The 19,167-nt window shown below is 44.3% G+C and overlaps 1 protein-coding gene across 1 annotated transcript in view; it reads left to right on the top strand.

Annotated features, from left to right (window-relative positions):
- MAFB (MAF bZIP transcription factor B) overlaps positions 1 to 7,609 on the top strand; it is a 31,184-nt gene extending 23,575 nt beyond the window's left edge. The window contains exon 3 of the mRNA XM_030212627.1: positions 4,607 to 7,609. Coding sequence (XP_030068487.1) covers positions 4,908 to 5,849 — 942 coding nt within the window. The 5' untranslated portion in view covers positions 4,607 to 4,907 and the 3' untranslated portion in view covers positions 5,850 to 7,609. The remainder of the gene's footprint in view (positions 1 to 4,606) is intronic.
- Positions 7,610 to 19,167: the final 11,558 nt, after the last annotated feature.

Below are 19,167 nucleotides of genomic sequence, written 5' to 3'. Positions count from 1 at the left end.
CGATGCTTACGAACTTGTGTCTGTTGTCACAAATACCTTCTTCCATGTTGACCCAAATTCAGTGCCTCTGGCATCCGCCTAGAACGAAATAGGAAGGGATTATTTTCAGGAAGTGCAGCTCAAGCAGTTCTTTCTGGTGGAAATACTGCAGTGATACTACACTTTATAATGATGGGTCTCAGGAATTGTTACTCACGTTACCAGGTGAATGTTGCACTTCACAGACGATTCTCAGGCAGGCTGAATTTCTATCTCCTGCTTGTCCAGGACAGTTAAACTGCAGAAGTGTCTTGTGAACTTATATATTACATTTCTTGACTAATATCCCACTAACACCTCACAGTGGGGTTACAAAGGTCAAAAGGCCAGGACAGTCCCTGGGAATTACATAACGTAAAATACCTCAAACCTAAAATAACTAAGGGGTCCTTTTACTGGCCTGCGGTAGTGTAGGTGCGTGTATTGGGCGCGTGCCGGGCCAGTTTTTACCGCATCTACAAAAAAATGGCTTAAAAAAAAAAAAAGATGGGATGGGAAAAGGGCCTGCAGTAAAAATGAAACCAGCGTTCACCCAAAACCGGCCTGAGCCCTTAACGCCACCTATCGATCTAGCTGTAAAGGCTCGTGCGCTACATCCAAGGTGAACAGTCGGTGCCAGCCAAGTGCCGATTACCACTAGAACCGACGCACGTAGGAGGAAATAAATAAATAATTCACCCACACGTTATGGGTGCCCACCAAATCTGAAATTACCACCAGGAGGGCGCGCTGGCCTGGCGGTAGTCTCATTTGGACGTGCGCTGCAAGCGCGTAGAGCCTACCGTGGCTTAGTAAAAGGGCCTCTGAACTTCCCATATTTCTTAAATAAACATATTTTAATCTCCCTTCTAAACGTAAGGTTCTGTTGAAAGAATACATAACATTTACCGAAATCCCTCCGAAGTTTTGCTGCTTGAAAAGCCAATGATTTCTCAAAAACTGTTAATCGTTTTTTTTTTTCCTTTAACGAAAGAAAAGGCAAGCAGCGCAGTTTTTCCTGCTCTTCTAAATCTCGAAGTAGTACCAGAACAAAATTGGGATAAAATGTAATCCGGAATCAAACCTTGCAAAACTTTAGACATGCTGGAAAATAATCCTGGCCTCTACTGGCAGCCAGTGTAACTTCACATAAAATGAGCATATGCGATCATACTTTGAGAGTCCAAAAATCAGACAGGCTGCTCTATTCTGCACCTTTGTAGTCTTTTCAAAAGTTTCTTTGTACAATCTGAATATATCGAATTACAATAATCAAGATAAGACAATATAATATAATAACACTGCCCTGTACTTAGGTCCTCAGCATCTTTTTATTTATTTAAAGCTTTATCGTTTACTTGTTTTCTTTTACAAAATGGGACCTGTCTGAGAAAACCAAGGGGATACTCTTGCAGGCTTAACTGTTTCAATGCCAGGCTAAATAGAATTTCAGTCTGTCTGAGAATGAATCCCAAGAGCCGTCATTTCATTAGATAGTGCTACCACAGTACCCTTCCACTCGAAACAGAGGTTTGGGCTATGTCTTGTGAAAATGTTCTTTTTCCATTTTGATCTACGAATGCATGAGACTACATTTGGTCTACACAGAAGCAGGATTTGTGAAAACAGACTTGGAAACAAATTGTTTCTAGGACTGACAGAGGGGAAAGCTGGACCCAAAGAAACTCCAAAGAAGACTGGGCAACTTTTTGATGATCGGTTTATATGTTTTTTTAATAGCGTAGAAATTGAGGTCAACAAATCAGCTGCAGGTGATACCTTGATGTTGGACTAACTCAAGACCCCATTAGCTGAATGTGTTGGGGAAGGGGGACCACCCTGAATCTCCACCCGCAAAGTTAAACCTGTTACAAAGAAAATTTGCTACGTAAATGTATGTGAGTGTATTTTATTAAAAAAAAATCTCAAACTGATGAGAGCATAGAGTAAAGCAGAGCCTAATCGTGCATCTAACAGAAAGAATGACGTGTGATGTTTTCTCTATGAATTTGGTCTTACAGAATATTATAGATTAAAATCATGTATTTTTTCCCTGTTGCAGGTTTGGTCCTGAAACACGGTTGTGTTTGAGATTGCTTGGCAAGGAATGGGCCTTAACCAATAGTAAAGTATCTTTTACAGATCCAGCAGAGAGTGTTGCAAAAGCCCAAACTCAGATAAAAAAATGTTTTTTTGCAGTCATACATATATGGACATTCATTTGAAATTTGTACTGATGAATGAACATTTGCCTCTCTGCTCATAATTCTTTTATTATTTATTGGGATTTATTAACCGCCTTTATGACGAGATTCACCCACGCTGGTGTACAGCAGGTACAGTCTAACATAAAACTAACAATTTTGTTAACAGGCATAACAGTAAAATGTAGAAATTTAAGTACAGTAAATACAGCAAATTGAGGCCTAATAATAGACCAACCATGAGACAGGATCAAAAATATACATATTTAACAGCACTGAAATTCAAATAACAGAGATATAATACGATGTATGCATAATACAGTGATACCTCGGTTTTCGTTGATAATCCGTCCGAAAACAATCAATGAAAACCGAAACAGACGAAAACCGAGGCAATTATTTCCATATGAATCAACGTAAATCCAATTAATTCGTTCTAGACACTCCAAAATGCATACCAAAAACACATTTTATAGAGAATAAATATAGTCCCATGATGGAGCTAAAGGGAAAGGGTTAACTTATTAGCAAGGGAAACACTTGACAGGGACAATGAGATTTGAGCACATGTGATTTTATCTTGCGTGCGTTGCGTTAGACGCGCAGGGCGATGCTCACGCAATGCGAAACAACGCCACAATGAGAAGGAGAATGCGTGGGTCACCCTTTGTTTTCGCAAAGTTAGCAGCGAAAACCGAGGCAACCAACGAAATCCGAGACAAATTTTTCACTGAAAAAATCAACGAAAACCGAAACCGACGATAACCGAAGTCAACGAAAACCGAGGTTTCACTGTACTAATACTAGTACGAATTCTGCATTTTATGTAAAATTGACATGCACTGCATATTGTAACTCTTCCTCAACTCAGCGTGCTCTGTGTCGCAAGGAATGCCTAGAAGCGCTGTGTGTCGGTCTGCCTTATTTGGCCTTGCAATTTTCTGAGCAACTTTTCTGCATGTAAAACATGGAATAAGCCTGTTAAATTTCCTACTGCAATGTTAACTCATTCTTTACTGACCTGATGAAAAAGGAAGCCGAGACTGGAGAGTCTCATGTACAACTTGCGCATTATCCTTTGTTTCTACATATCCAAAACGTATTTCTTTATTTGGATTTTGCTCACACTGGACACTGGACAACCACACTATTTTATAAACGAGATATACAAGGTCATCTTCTACCTGCACAATTGCAGAAGAGGGTTCTCAGTTTGGGGGCACTTCTAAGGATCCACAGCTGCAGAATTCGCTCCCCCTCCCCCCCCCCCCCATTGATTTTTAATTCCTCTGTGCATGAAATCTCTTTTTTTCTTGCCTGTCATGCTGTTCTTCAGAATGGCCACTTGAGGTCACACTTGAGGCTGTTTTAAGTGCAAACTAGTGAAAAAAAAAGCGAGCTATGTTCTTTAATCATTACAAAACGTTCAATACAAACAGGGTCCTGTTACAGGACCCCCCCCCCCCCTCCACCAGTCCCCTCCCAGCTGCTCTCGCCTGTGCATGCAGTCACTCGGGGGAAAATTCCACACATCTTTCGCTGAATGCAAATATCTCTGTATCTGGGACCTGCCAGGGAATATATATGCATCTGCCTATTCCTTTCAATACTGCATTTCAGAGAAAGTTGTTGGCCGCTCGTGCCAGGAATGTGACCCTCCTCCCTCTGCCCTTCTTTCCTCAGCGTTTTCCACAAACATGATCGTTGCATTCAGTTCTGCTTGCATCCTTGCACATTTGCAGAAGAAGGGACCGAATTTTCTGTCATTTTTTTTAAACCATACTTTAGTAAATGATACTACCCCTGGGGCTAGAAGGCCAAGTTGCTTAGGAGAGCAATTCTTTAGAGGAGGCTTTAGAACAAAAGTCGTGTTTCCTTTTGTTTATGATTGAGTTGGAAAACCAGACTAACAGAAAAGCTTATGTTTGTTTTTTTTTAACCAGAGAGTGGGGAGATGATATTAAAAGCTGTAATATCACAATGAAACGTGGAAGGTTTGTAGAAAAGGCTGAGCAACGGATGGCAGCGTGAACTGCCCTGATTGTACTGAAACTCCCCGGACCAGAAGGGAGAAATAGAAGCAGGAGGTCTGCAAAGAGAAGAATATTAAACACAAAACACTGAAAGATCTCCTGACTTGCGAATGATCTGACCTGCCTCTAAAAGTCTGGCAGATCCCTCACTCCCCCCCCCCCCCCCCGCTCCTTTCTCAGCCCACATATTATGCTAATGTGCTCTCAATGCTTCCCTCATTGGATTACAGTGGCTCAGGCCCTCCCCTTATACACCGTGACATCAGGAGGATATATGAGAAGCCCAGATGCACTGTGCAAATCACAGCTGCTGCACGCCGGAGCTGAAGGCATTTCAGACCAGGCATGTAGGGGCAGAGAGAGCACTTGAGAAAGTTGCACAGTCCTGCTCGACTCCATGGGGCAAACAAATGGGACTTTACAAACCGATGCAAACCCAGTAGACAGCAGAGGCAGATGCATCCAGTGCTGAACTGGTGACGGGAGAAGGACTCTGCAGTGTGGATTTTGCAAGCTCTGCAGCACCGCCTCTCCCACTCCTGCAGACAGTTGCAGCAAGGAGGGGGAAAGCAGCCCAAGTGCCATAAGTTGCAAGTTTGCTGGGCAAGACTTGTACGGTGGAGTGATTCCAGGAGAGGCGGCACAGACAGTGATGGCTGGAGAGCTGACCATTGGAACAGATCTGCCAAACAGCCCCCTCGCCATGGAGTACGTCAACGATTTTGACCTGATGAAATTCGACGTGAAGAAGGAGCCACTGGGAAGAGCTGATCGTATGGTGAGACAGTGCAACCGCCTCCAGCCCACCGGCTCCGTCTCTTCCACCCCTATCAGTACACCCTGCAGCTCTGTGCCCTCCTCTCCCAGCTTCAGCCCCACAGAGCAGAAAACTCACCTGGAAGACTTGTACTGGATGGCCAACACCTACCAGCAGATGAACCCCGAGGCGCTGAACCTCACACCAGAAGATGCCGTGGAAGCACTCATTGGGCCCCATCAGGTGCCACAGCAACTGCAAAGCTTCGAGACCTTCAGGCCCCATCACCACCACCACCACCACCACCACCAGCAGCAGCAGCAGCATCACCACCAATACGTAGGGGTCAACCACGAAGACCTGGCAAACAGTGGCCACCATCACCACCACCACCACCACCAGGCCTCCCCGACCCCTTCCACCTCCTCAACATCATCCCAGCAGCTACAGAACAGCCACCCACAGCATCAGTCCTCCAGCAACGTGGAGGACAGGTTCTCCGATGACCAGCTGGTCTCCATGTCGGTGAGGGAGCTCAACAGGCACCTGAGAGGGTTCAGCAAGGACGAAGTGATTCGCCTGAAGCAGAAGAGGAGGACCTTGAAGAACAGGGGCTATGCCCAGTCCTGCAGGTATAAGCGAGTGCAGCAGAAGCACCACCTGGAAAACGAGAAGACTCAGCTGATCCAGCAGGTAGAGCAGCTCAAGCTGGAAGTGAGCAGGCTGGCAAGGGAAAGAGATACCTACAAAATCAAGTGCGAGAAACTGGCCAGCAGCAGCTTCAGGGAGGCTGGATCCACCAGCGACAATCCTTCTTCTCCCGAGTTCTTCATGTGAGACGCATTAAACCTTTGCGTTTTTTGATGTCTCCGTCTATCTGCCTGCTTGAGTAGAGAGAAGGAAATGCAAAGCTGGACAAAGACTTGCTTTTGCTCCAAGTTGCAGCTGTGAAAACCGGTTGGAAAGAGAGGTAAAAAAAAAAAAAGCCAGAACTGTACTGAGCTAGGAAGAGAACGTGCAAGAGACTGCTTGCTTGTCTGAACATGGACTTAAAAAGGGGGACAGTGACCCTGCCCCTGCTCCTGAGGAGAAACGGACGCACATGTGGACTTGCTGAGGTATTATATTACCCGTGAATGAGGAGCAGACAGATGGGGACATTGAAAGTAACAGCTCATCAGTTTTATTGCCTGCTTGATTATATAGAAAAAAATATGAAAACCTGCATTAAAAATAGTAATCCTGCATGCTGGACATGTATGGTAATAATTTCTATTTTGTACCATTTTCTTGTTTAATCTTAGCATGCTGTTGCCATTCATCGTTGCATTTTGGCTCTGTCTCTTTTCTTTAGAAACTTTCACTGCTTCTGAGGTTCTGGTTATCCCCTTCCACTTGACTGTAGCTTGTAAATAGTTTTTTGCTACATCAAACTGCACAGAAAGATTTCAGCAGGCTGGTATAAGATTTTTTGTTTTTTTTTTGTTTAAATGTAAGTAAAGATCAATATGGGCATTTTGCATTCAGAAATCTCCTTTGTATATCTGGCAGCACTTTTGAGTTCTTGAATTTTTTGTTGGTTGTTGTTTTGTTTTCATTTTGGGTTTTGTTTGTGGGTGCAGAGGATCCCGGATCAGCTGCATCAGACAAACCTAAAATCAATAAGGGGAAAGTGGTCCAGGTCGGCTATGGAAGGGGATGGGGCCCAGAAGTTGCAGGTCAGCCGTCTTTGTCGCGACATTGGCCCGGCGGAGCCATCAGCGCGTTTACGTGAGCGACTCCATCCATATCGCGATACTCAGGAATTTGATTTTGAAATGATCCCTTGCGACTCTTCTGCCCTGTAAAGTTGGTTTTGAGCTGTTTTCTTCCACCAAAACTGCTTTTTTTTTGTCCAGCTCAGTCTGGGGGGGGGGGGGGGGGGGAGATCTAAGCGCAAAGGGAATGGGGGGGGGGGGGGGGGAGATACACTGAGCAGCTAGGCAACTGCCTGTGTTTCCTGACAAGGAGGTCGTGCTAAGCTGATACTGCAAGTCAGGGTTGCTTACTTTGAATGTATGGGAAGTGAACATGTTGAGGGAAAAAAACTGCAATGTTCAAACAGTTTTTAATTTTGCTTTGCTTTATCCAGTTCCTCTCACTGCCCAGCCGGTGAAAACCTTTTTTTTTTTTTCCCTTTTTCAGTTGTAGCAGTTTTCAATGTTTCATTCAGTTTTTTTTTTTCCTGCGGGTCAGTAAAAGATTTTTCATTGCACTGACAAAATACCAAAATGAAAACTTTTTTCTCTTTTTTGTTAACCCCCCCCCCCCTCCCTTAGGCTCCTGGCACTGCTGGCCAGATGCATAATATCTTTCTATTGTTTCTTAAATTAAACAGTAATAATGAGATTGTATGAACAGCATGGTGCTTGCAGTTTTAAATATTGTGGAAATGAGTCCTGCATCGGAATTAATCGTTTTGGTTATTACAGATTCAACTGTGTTGAAATCAAACCTTTAGCAACAGCAGAAAAAAACAAATGTTTTTATTTCCTGTAAAGTTTAGAAGAGATCAATTTCAAATCCAGCTTATTAAACCTGGTTCTATTGTAGTTTTATTCAGACTGGTTTCTGTTTTTGGTTATTAAAATGGTTTCCTATTTTGCTTATTAAAATCAGTGAAATGACTTTGAGCTCAAAGACTTTGCTTTTTTTTTTCTTATGTTGTGTTTCTCTCTTTTCTGTGTGTCTCAACTTTTCAGGACCATTCTGCAGACTTCCAATGGAAGCGGTAAAGTCTCAGTGAGGAAAATGGTCAAGGGTTTGATTCTAGGTAAAGGTTCTAGTAGCTGGTTTGGCCCTGGAGAGAACTGGGTGGTTTTGAGTTTGCAAAACCATTTCTTGGAATAGCGTGAGATGCTTTGGTCTGTGAATATTCAAGACCTCATGTGACATCTTTGTGCTTTTGAAAACCTTTATCAATCTATTGGATAATCCAGATGCTAGGCCAATATGAGGTATCACAGCCTGCAAAAATCCAATATGCAAGGTTTACATTTTGTCAGGAAGGTCTACAGTGGCAAAATGAATGTTTAGTGCACCCTGTAAATGAAGGAACCCTGTTTTCAGACTTTTCCTCTAATGCCCGGTTAGAAAAGAAATATGATTTTCTGAATGGGACCTTTACCTCTTAGTAAGCAAAAATCTAATTCCTGATCTTTCTTGAATATTAGGATCAAATGACATGGTAGGAAAACCAGTGAATGCTCTTTTACTGATTTCGTTAATGCCTTGGTATAGTACTTTACACTCAGCTTAGCAGGTACAAGCTTTCTGCGGTGTCGCAGTGGTCTTAGGTGGCATGAAAAATCTACTGACGTAAAGCCACCTCCCTCCACCCAAAACCCTAGAAAATGCCCCCTGCTTAATCCCTTTGTTCCATATTAGAACTCCTGCCTGCCTTTGAGAAATATATTGAGAATGTTTGATTTCATGTCGTCCCCCTTCCCTGGATGCGCTACGCCAGCGCTTTCATGCGCCTGGTTAGGGCTTACTTCATAGGGGCTGTGGTACAATTTCCCCTTTAGTGGGATTTCCACACAGCCTCTTTGAAGGTGTATAAACATTCCTTTTTCGCTGTGGATGTGGTAATAATTTAAAATTGTTTACGGAGGCGCCAACACTCTTTTAAAACTTACAGCGCAGATGTCTTACTGAGAGTTAAACCAAGTTACAAATAATTTATTTATTTATTGCACTTGTACTCCACATCTTCCCACCTATTTGCAGGCTCAATGTGGCTTACAAAGATCTGTTGTGGCATCGCCGTTACAGGGTAAAAAGATACAATTGGTGTTACAAAGAGATCAGGGCTGACAGAGAAGAACTAAGCAAACAGTTATAGAAAGACGTCATTCAGAGTCAGGGTGGAACGGTGAAGTGTTGGAGTGGGGAAAAATGGAATATAAGGAAAACAAAACAAAAAGATATTCGATGTGTTTAAATGGGAATGCAAGAGGCGAAGTCCATTTCCATCCCAATGCATTTTGACAAGGGATTGGATGTTCCAGAATTAGACCCCCTACCAATCAATTTGGCTGGTATTTTGAAAATAAGGAGAGTGATTACATTGAAACGGGGCATTGATTAGCGGAAGGAGAGGCCTGGCATGCTCAGTGATTGCATTTAGGATGTTAAAAGATTTTTTTTTTAGTGGTGAGGAGACGCAGCGTTAAAGGTTGAGATTCTTGTAACCACCCTTACTGTGCCCTATAACTTACCTCCATGCGCATCTCTTTCAAAATAGAAGCCACAGGCTTCGGAGATAGATGCACCTGACTAACCTTCTCACTAGATTAATTTTCCTGCATGTTGAACAATACCAATGTCTTACCTACTGTTTCCAAGTGCTGCCCAAGGGCAGGGCAAGTACAGTGACCAATCCCTGGGTGGTACCAAGCTGTCCTTTACAATCAGTCTGTGAATTTGTGAACACGCCAGCCTAAATAGGGCAAGGGGCAGAGAAGAGCCATCCTTGCCAAGGGCACTGCTTTGGTCTGTGACCCGCCTTGGCACTATCTGTACCATGCAGGGTGGGGCGCAGTACTCTTTTTTTGCAGAAAACGGCAAAACATTTGATGTTTGGTTGGAAATTGGTTTAATCTGAGTTTGGATGTCCACCCACCGGACAGACCAAATCCTATGGACTGCCTAGAGCTAGTAGCGATTGGCATGCCACTAAATTGATAATATGCAGTAGAGTTACAGTCAGTGAGTCCGACATTCACCTTCCTCCTTCCTCCCTGCATATTTAGACAGGACATGGCAGCAGCATCTGCAAGTTCGTGGATTTGAGAGCATTTTAGGAGACAATAGCGCAGAAAGGAAAAAAAAAAGAAACGAGGGACAGAAAGAAAGACTAGGAAAAAGCAGCACTAGGGAGTCGGATTGGGTTAACCTTATTTCCCCCTTTGCCAGTGAGCTACAGATTGGGAGAATCTAAGAGGAATTGTTTTGTAGGTACTGTCAGCGCATATGAATATCTTCTCATGCATGCATTGAATAATTATTAGCGCTAACTGATCAACAACACGCAAAAAGGGGTAAGGGAGCGTTACAATAGAGTTGCCACTGGGAGAGAAAAAAAAGCCGTGTTTGGTTGGAAAACTCAAAAGTCGCAGGCCTTTTCCTGGAGGGAGTGTTCATTCCACAAGAAAGTCTTTTCTTGGTTTGAGTTTCTTGGCTGAAATGACTCCAGGTTGAAGGAAATTATAGCATGAAATGTGCAGGGGACCAGATGTGTCAGCATCTTCCTTAACGTGCCTCTGAAGCTTTCTAGCTCGGCTTGGCGGCTCAAAGGCAGCCCCACTGTATGCGCTCAGCCAGAGATCGATGCAGTATAAAATAAAAAAAATTAATAAAACTATGATTAAATAACATGCCTATGCGTTGAAATCTAGAAACCTTCGTAGGTCCTTGAAACTCAGAGTTGACATCCTTACGGTTAAAGAGTCTTGAACAATTTGGAAAGCCAGTCGTGTCTGCTTTTATGCCATTTTTCAAGGATAAAAGTATTCTCTACTGAGGCTTGCACAGACCCTGATGCTCAGCTTCTGGACTGAGTTTACTTGTTTCCTAATTGATTCATTTTCCCAGATACCCGTGCCAGTGGAAATATCCTGTTCTCTGGCAGATGCTCTCTGCCTTGGAGAACACATCCTGAGCTTCCCATTCCAGTTTCACCAGTCAGTAACCGAGTGACATTTATAAACAGCTAGCTGAGCAACTGGCAGCAGAGGGAGGGGTACAAGAGCAGCCACAGGCAATCCAAACATCTCTCCTGCTCCGATCTAACTTTTATTATGGGTAGCATGCTTTCAAGCAGATAGAGAAAATGAGAGACAAGGGGACAGCCAGCCTCTCTTGACTGTGTCACAGGGAAAACACCCAGGGAGCATTCACAGGTGTTCTTTTCAGTATCAGACAGGACTGGGCCATGCCAGTTGAAGATTGTTCCTCAGAATGGGGAGGTTAAGTTACACAGGGGCAGGCTTACGTTCTCTTAGGCTAGAAACAGGTGCAACCAATCATATCTTTTCACACTGCATGTCTTCGAGAGAGCTCCACTTTATATGATGGAAAAGTATTGTCCAAAGCACTTTTTAAATGCAAATATTCCATCTCTCTCCTTTCATTTCACTGATTAACACATTTACCAGCCTTTCATTATGATCCACGTTCGTTCAGGAACGGCACAGGCCGCTTTCTGGTCTGTCGTCGGCGCTGAGGATTCAGATCTGAAATGCCTTTACTTAACTGCGATGCGCCAGGAAAGCTGACGCGGAGCGGATACAGATCCGTCCGTGTTTTCAGCTTTCCAATGCGGACGGTAAAACTTCAATCTGAAAGCGTCAGATAAAGGAAAAGACAAAAAAAAAAAAGGTTTTGGGAATGGTATGACACGATTGCCAAGGTAAAACTGTAGCTTGTAAGGGACTCTCCCACCCTCACGGCAAAACTGAAATTAATTCATTGCTGTGGATAGTTAACGGGAATTTTTAAAAAAATGAAAAAACTTAAAATCTCACCTTTAAAGCTATTCGCTTAGCCAGAAAATAATTAATACTAAATGCCAGATGAAAATCAGGCATTCAGGGTATCGGCACTCAATTGAGCCAGACATGATAGTGGGGTGCTGAAGTCTTCATCAGTAGGTTCGGGGGGGGGGGGGGGGGGAGTGGGGAGATTGCTTAATTAAATTAGCAATGACAAATAAATTGCTTTGTCAGGACTGGATCTTATTTTAGCACATGGGGGGTTCTAGAAATCAAGGGTTACTGCTGCAGAGAGGGCTGGTGCTTTTTGGTCTTTCTAAGACCTGGCCCGGAAGCTCCTTTTCTTCATAAACGTGTATGCGTATTCGTGCGTGCGCGCAGGAAACAACCATGTTGTCTTCCGTGCTTTACCAGGCTCTGTTGGAGCTGAAGAATTATGTGAGTGGTCTGGGTGAAAATGCATTTTGGCAAAGGATGTGACGATACCCATCGCAGTGGGAGAGGCAGAACTGCAGAGCTGTTCCGCATTCAGAGGTAAAACATTCTGCGTTCGAGACCACGGTTGCACTCCGTGTCTCCGGTGTCCACAGGCGTTGCAGAAAATGCCTTGGCTGCTTGTTACACCCTCTGACCCACGTTGGCATCCCCAGCAGAGAAAATATTACCTATACTTCTTTTCATTATTGCTGTTGTAATTCTGATATTTCAGTGGGATCCTAAACCAAGTCACTTCACAGATACAGCGAGTCCCTTCCCCAGAGAGCTTACATGCAGCTAGTTCCTTCAGCTGTATTCCCTGATACTTCGCTGATTGGCTGCATGTGGCAGCTGGATGCATCTCTGTGCTGATATGCAGTGAGGTAATGGATGGGGTTGTGAGACTGTTAATAAAGGAACAAGTGTGATGATGGATGATGGTTGATTCTCGAAAGACTTTCCTAATTGTGTCCCTATGCAGTTTGGTATCTGCTGCTGATACTGACGGTGAAGGGATGTTCGCATGATATCGCTGTGCTGGTTTGCAAATATTTTAGGGTCCTTTTACAAAGCTGGGGTATCACATGGCCTCAGCTCGCTCTTACATAGGTCATTCCTGTGTGCTAAGGTCATTTATACTGTGGTTATAGCTCCCCCCCCCCCCCCCCCCCCGATTTTTCTATTTACTTCATTAATGGCCGCAATGCTAATGTTAGCATTAGCGCATGGCCATTTTTTAAAATTAACAAAAAAAAGCACAAATGAGCCCTTGGGACTGGAACAATGGAGAGTCTTTTAATTCAATAGACCCGGCTTGGGCCGTGTTTTGGCGCAAACTGCGCCTGCCTCAGAGGTCAAATTAGCATTCACAGCAAAGGCAAAATAAAATCAAATAATCCGCAAACAAACCTTTTCCGGAGACGGGAAGGTAGTAGAACTAGAGGACATGAACTGATCAGGAGTAATGTCAGGAAGTATTTTTTCGTGGACAAGGAGTTGGATACGTGGAATATCCTCCCACGGGAGGTGGTGGAGATTAAAAGGGTAATGGAATTCAAAAATGCATGGGACAAACACAAAGGAATCCTGTTTAGAAGGAATGGTTCCACGGAATCTTAGCGGAGATTGGGTAGCAACGCCGGTAATTGGAAAGCAAAACCGGTGCTGGGCAGACTTCTACGGTCTATGCCCTGACCGGGACTGAAGAAATATGGATGGGCTGGAGTGTAAATTTTAAGGGGTTTTAACATTAGCCTCAGTACAAGAACAGTGCTGGGCAGACTTCTACGGTCTCTGCCCTGAGAATGGCAAGGACAAACCAACTCGGGTATAAAGTATCACATACCATGTAAAATGAGTTTATCTTGTTGGGCAGACTGGATGGACCGTACAGGTCTTTTTCTGCCCTCATTTACTATGTTACTCACGTTACTCTGTGGGGTTCTACATGGAATGTTGCTACTAATTGGGATTTCGGAATCTTGTAACTCTTTGGGATTCCAGAATCTTCAGAACTTTTAGTACGAGAACAGTGCTGGGCAGACTTCTACGGTCTGTGCCCTGAGAAAGGCAAAGACAAATCAAACTCGGGTATACATATAAAGTATCCCATACCATGTAAAATGAGTTTATCTTGTTGGGGAGACTATGTTACTATGTCCTTCAAACAGCATGCAAAGATTAGCAGCAAAACAAGCCAAGTGCGTCCGTGCACGGTAATGACTTCCAATAAACCGCCAGAAAAACATTTTTTAAAATTATCACTGGAGCACTTACCATCACCTATTCGTAGGTGGTAAGGGCTCCTGTGTTATCCACGCACTAACCGGTTAAACATGTGGCAATGCAGGTGAACTAAATGGTTAGCGCAAGAATGCGCATTTTCCACTCCTGACACCCCTAAAAAAATACAAAAACAAATTAGCGCCTGGTTAACGCGCGCACATCCCGAAACTAGCACAGAACGCATCAGCGCATCCTGCGTCAGGCTATGCTTAGCAACAGGATCTCGTAATGCTCACAAGTGCTGAAATCCAAGGGTCATTACACAGAGCTTCTGTTGCCTTGTCAAGGGTGGCTTTTGAAACGCTGCAGTTTTTAGCATGGGTGAATGAACAGTCAGTTTTTGACAGATCCACCTTGCTCAGGAGCCTCCTGCAGAAGAGGGGGAATGGAGAGATGTTAACATTGCGAACGAGAGTCCTGCGTTCTGCTTCTAATGCATTTGTCACTCTTGCAGAACACGGATGCCCTTTACACGTGAAACTCGTGCAAGGGCGGCCCCCATGAAAAGATCGTTTGAACCGATAAGGAAGGACCATATCATTCTCATCAGAAACCCTTCAAAGTCGAATGTCTCAAGAGACTCTATACACTGTCTCCACATACTTATCCGAATCCTTTATCTTTTCTGATACTGACTTTGCCTTTTTCTGTTTTTTTTTTTTCTGGTAGGAGTCAAACCACATTTGTTTTCAAGAACACTTTCAAACCTTTTTCTTTCAAGGAGGCATCTTTTCCTCTGACATCCTGGCTGACGTGTTTCTTGCAGCAGTCGGAGAGGAGAACACTGAGAGGTACTTAGAAATCAATATTCTTTTAAAAATATTTGACCAGTGAAATGCTCTAGGAATTTTGCCTGCCTTTTTCCCCGGTGCCTCTCTAAAATGATGCAGCATGCACTTTTCTGCATCCGTGCATGCAAAGTCCACAGTGGAAAAAAGAATTACTTGCCAATCAAGGCATGCATAACTTAGTAACACTGTCGATACATTTGGCATGCTAGAGATGTGAAACGTATCCTTAAGAAAACCATAATAATTTAATTTGTTTAGCTCACTGGCTGCATCCTTAGAACTTTGATTCTTTAAAAGAGGGCCAGATTAAAATCTTGGCTGGGGAACAGTTTGAAAGCCTGGGCTGTGTGGCTGCAGACTCCCCTCAGCAAAAATGGCATTTTATCTGACCATTTGAAGATTTGCAAGGACTGCAGTACCCAGCTGTGCACAGCTGTGCACTGCTGAAGGCCAAGTGCCTTCAGGCATAACATTGGTAACTCACAGGTGTTATGTGTTCAATTATCTTGTGGTAGATGGGGGGGGGGGGGGGGGAGGAGAGGGGTTGTATGTGTATGTGTGTTTTATTCTTGTGATGATGTTGCTACTTTGCGTTACAGTTGTACGCGGAGTCACACAGAGAAACAAGAGCGGGGTCCCTATTCCTTAGAGTTTACAATCTAGTCAAGACAGACAGATAGACAAGATTTTTTTATTTTTTTTTTGTTACATTTGTACTCCGCGCTTTCCCACTCATGGCAGGCTCAATGCGGCTTACATGGGGCAATGGAGGGGTTAAGTGACTTGCCCAGAGTCACAAGGAGCTGCCTGTGCCTGAAGTGGGAATCGAACTGAGTTCCTCAGTTCCCCAGGACCAAAGTCCACCACCCTAACCACTAGGCCACTCCTCCACTGTTGCTACTATTTGAGATTCTACATGGAATGTTGCTATTCCACTAGCAACATTCCATGTAGAGGTCGGCCCTTGCAGATCACCAATGTGGCCGCGCAGGCTTCTGCTTTTGAGTCTGACGTCCTGCACGAACGTGCAGGACGTCAGACTTACAGAAACAGAAGCCTGCGCAGCCTTCTACATGGAATGTTGCTAGTGGAATAGCAACATTCCATGTAGAATCTCCAATAGTATCTATTTTATTTTTGTTACATTTGTACCCTGCACTTTCCCACTCATGGCAGGCTCAATGTGGCTTACATGGGGCAATAGAGGGTTAAGTGACTTGCCCAGAGTCACAAGGAGCTGCCTGTGCCTGAAGTGGGAATCGAACTCAGTTCCCCAGGACCAAAGTCCACCACCCTAACCACTAGGCCACTAGGCCACTCCTCCACTCCAGATGCACAAGAAAGAGTAAGTGAGATGCTCTGTGTCCAGACAGGATGTTACTAATTACTTTTCAAATGAAGGAACAAGAAGAACCAGGCCTTGGCAGATCAGTAATGCACAACAGGCAAACTTGGAGATGACCAAGAGGTCCTTATTGTTGGCAAAAACCTTCAATACAATCAAAACAGCTGTCCTGCTTTTTCCTACATTAAATGCAGAACTCAGGATTACAACATGACCTGAATGTAGGATAACAGCTTGGCCTGAACGTGGTAGAGACTGCACCGAAAATGCCAGTTTGGCAGACAAGTAGTAACGGTATGAGGGGTTGTTTCTGGGAGGAACCAGGGTTTATACCCCTTTCTCTTAAATTGGGTCAAATGGACGGCCCCCTGAAAGCAACCTGCTGTGACCTTAGGACTGACAGAGCCAAGGTCATTAAAGCTCCTTGGGATGAAGGTGTGGGGTTTCAGAGACAGAGGTAAAACATTGCCTGCTTAGATATTTGGCATGATGGAGCTCACATGGAAGACCCAGAGCCAGGCGGCCTGCCAAAGCTCTCATCCTTGGGCAAAATACAGACTGAAAGAGCTGTTCACTTACTGTAGTGCCACAGACAGATTGGTTATTTAACAATGTAGAGACCTTCATCCAGGGGCGTAGCCAGACACCCAATTTTGGGTGGGCCTGGGCCCAAGATGGGTGGGCAAAAGAACTCTTCCTTGTCCCGATTTGGTCTTTCCCTCTCTTTTCTGCATACCATATAGTCTCTCAAAGATCCCCCTCCCCCCCCCCCCCGCATACCTTTTAAATAGCAGATTTTCACCGGCAGCAAGCAGCGACTAATACACACTACTCATGTTGGCCCCACAACAAGTATCAGTCACTGCTCGCTGCAGGCGAAGATCTGCTATTTACAAAGTATGCAGGAGGGACAGTTGTTGGGAGTTTTCGGCTGGTGGGACTTGGGAAGAATCCCTACCAGCCACATCATAGGTGTGCTGCTACTGGGTGGGCCTGGGCCCACCCTTGGCTACGCCACTGCCTTCATCTAGTTAGATAATCCAGTTTACTTTTAAAACAAGTTAAACTGTTCCACTTTCCCACGTTCTTGTATGTTCTGTTTTATTGATGATTCCTGAGATGATAATTTGTGTTAAAGACTGTGAGGTTTCAGTTACTTGCCCACCCCTGCCACTCCTGTGCAAATCATCATCAGAGCCTCATGGGGCATCACACACAGACCCATGAAAGGCATCCATGCGGCACAAATGGATGACGAATGACCTGACAGGAGGACGTTGTCCAAACCAGGAGGTGTACACCTAGTCCCAGGGCTGGGCAGGGGGCACCTTAGGCCATCATTCGGCCTTACGCTCCCCCCCCCACCTGTCCAAGTAATATTCAGATTCTTAGCCTGTAGGCTCTTCCTCCACACATTTGATAATGAAACTGTACAATCACGATCAACCTACAAAACACTTCATTTGTTATCGTGGCTGTGAATATCACACTTTGTGTTGCAGGTGAAAGGAGGAGCTGGTAATTCGTTAAAAATTGTGTGTTTGTCAGGACTTAATGCTTTGTTTTTGATGGCAGCTGCTGCCCTAGGCAACTGCCTAGTCTTGCCTAATGGTTGGGAGAGCCCTGCCTCTCGTTGCCTAAACATGTGCTGAAACCCCTCAGAATAAAATGCGCTCAGGCATGATAGAAAACCAACTGAGCAATCTGACCCGAGGAGAGCGGGGGTGGGGGAACAAATGCAAAGGAAGTGAGGGCCCTTCAGCACTGGAACAGGAAAGGCTGCCTGGCCTGGAGGTCTCTCTTCCTGGTCTAGGCTTCCATGAAGAAAGAGGTCGATCTTTGGAGGAATCTTGCAAATTCCAAGGTCGTCATCATTTCTCTTGAAATAGTGACAGGGCTAGTGCTGTAAGGTTTAACTATTGGAAATTAACTAACTTCATCTTGATTAAACACTCACATACATACATGTTCACATGCACGTTCACACATTCACACACATGTATACACATAGATGATCACATGCATGCACACAGACACACATGTTCAAATGCATGCACACATGTGCATGAAGATGTGCAGACACACATAAACATGTTCACACACATGTACACACACATGTTTGTATGCACACATGTTCACATTTATACTCACAGACAAATATGTTTGTATGCATGTACTGATGTGCATACACACATATATGTTCACACTCATGCACAGACATGCACACACACATGTTCACATGTACGCACAGACATGCACACAGACACATGCACATACATTAACACACACAAACCACACCCACATCCACCCATCCAAAGACAAGCACACACATATACATGGATCCACACATGCATACGTGCACATACACACATACACATGTATAGACAGACAGACACACATGTACCTCAGTGTATATGTATGTAAGCATTCAAGAGTGGTCCATGTCACTTCCTACTTCCAAGCTAGAAGGCTCAGCTGACAGTAGACATTTGAACAGCTGGTACCTTTCTAGACAGTGTACATGAGTTCTAGCTTTTCATTATTTAGCACAGATTTGGTTTGTGAAACAAGCAGTACGTTTTTACTAGCAAAAAAGGTGTCGGTACTCAAATGCTAGGCTACCCTTCAGGAGTGAGGTGATCACTGAGGGATCCACCCAGTGGTGTGCTGGTAAATGTTTAACAACAGGCTCTCTCCCCGGTCCACCTCAGCGCTCCCCCCCCCCCCCCCGTCCACCACTGCGCCCCCCCCCCCGTCCACCTCTGCGCCCCCCCCCAAAAAAAATTGCAGAGCTGGCTATAGCGGGGGAGGGGGGCAATGCATTACTCTCTCCAGGAAAAAAAATTAAATGATCCCAGGTTCCAATCTAATTCATGTTTAATGTGGGATAAAATGCCATAAATAAGTAAATAAATATAAACTTTTAATGTTGAGCACCTGATTCTCAAAGTGAACATATTCCAAACACTATAATGAAAATAAAATGATTTTTTTTCTACCTTTGTTGTCTGGTGACTGTTTTTCTGATCATGCTGGCCCAGTATCCGATTCTGCTGCTATCTGTCCTCTTAACTCCGTTTCCAGGGCTTCTTTTCCATTTATTTCTTTCCTCCTTTCTTCTTCATTTCTGGTCCTCAGCTTCTGCCTATTTTCTTCATCCATGTGCAGTTTTTCTCCTCTCTTCCTTTTCCCTCATCTCATCTCCTTCCTCACTCTTCTCTCCC

The sequence above is a fragment of the Microcaecilia unicolor genome, chromosome 8, assembly GCF_901765095.1.
Source record: "Microcaecilia unicolor chromosome 8, aMicUni1.1, whole genome shotgun sequence".
In the NCBI taxonomy this organism is placed as follows: Eukaryota; Metazoa; Chordata; class Amphibia; order Gymnophiona; family Siphonopidae; genus Microcaecilia; species Microcaecilia unicolor.
Note: the sequence above shows the minus strand (reverse complement) of the source record. Positions and strands in the feature narration are given on the sequence as shown.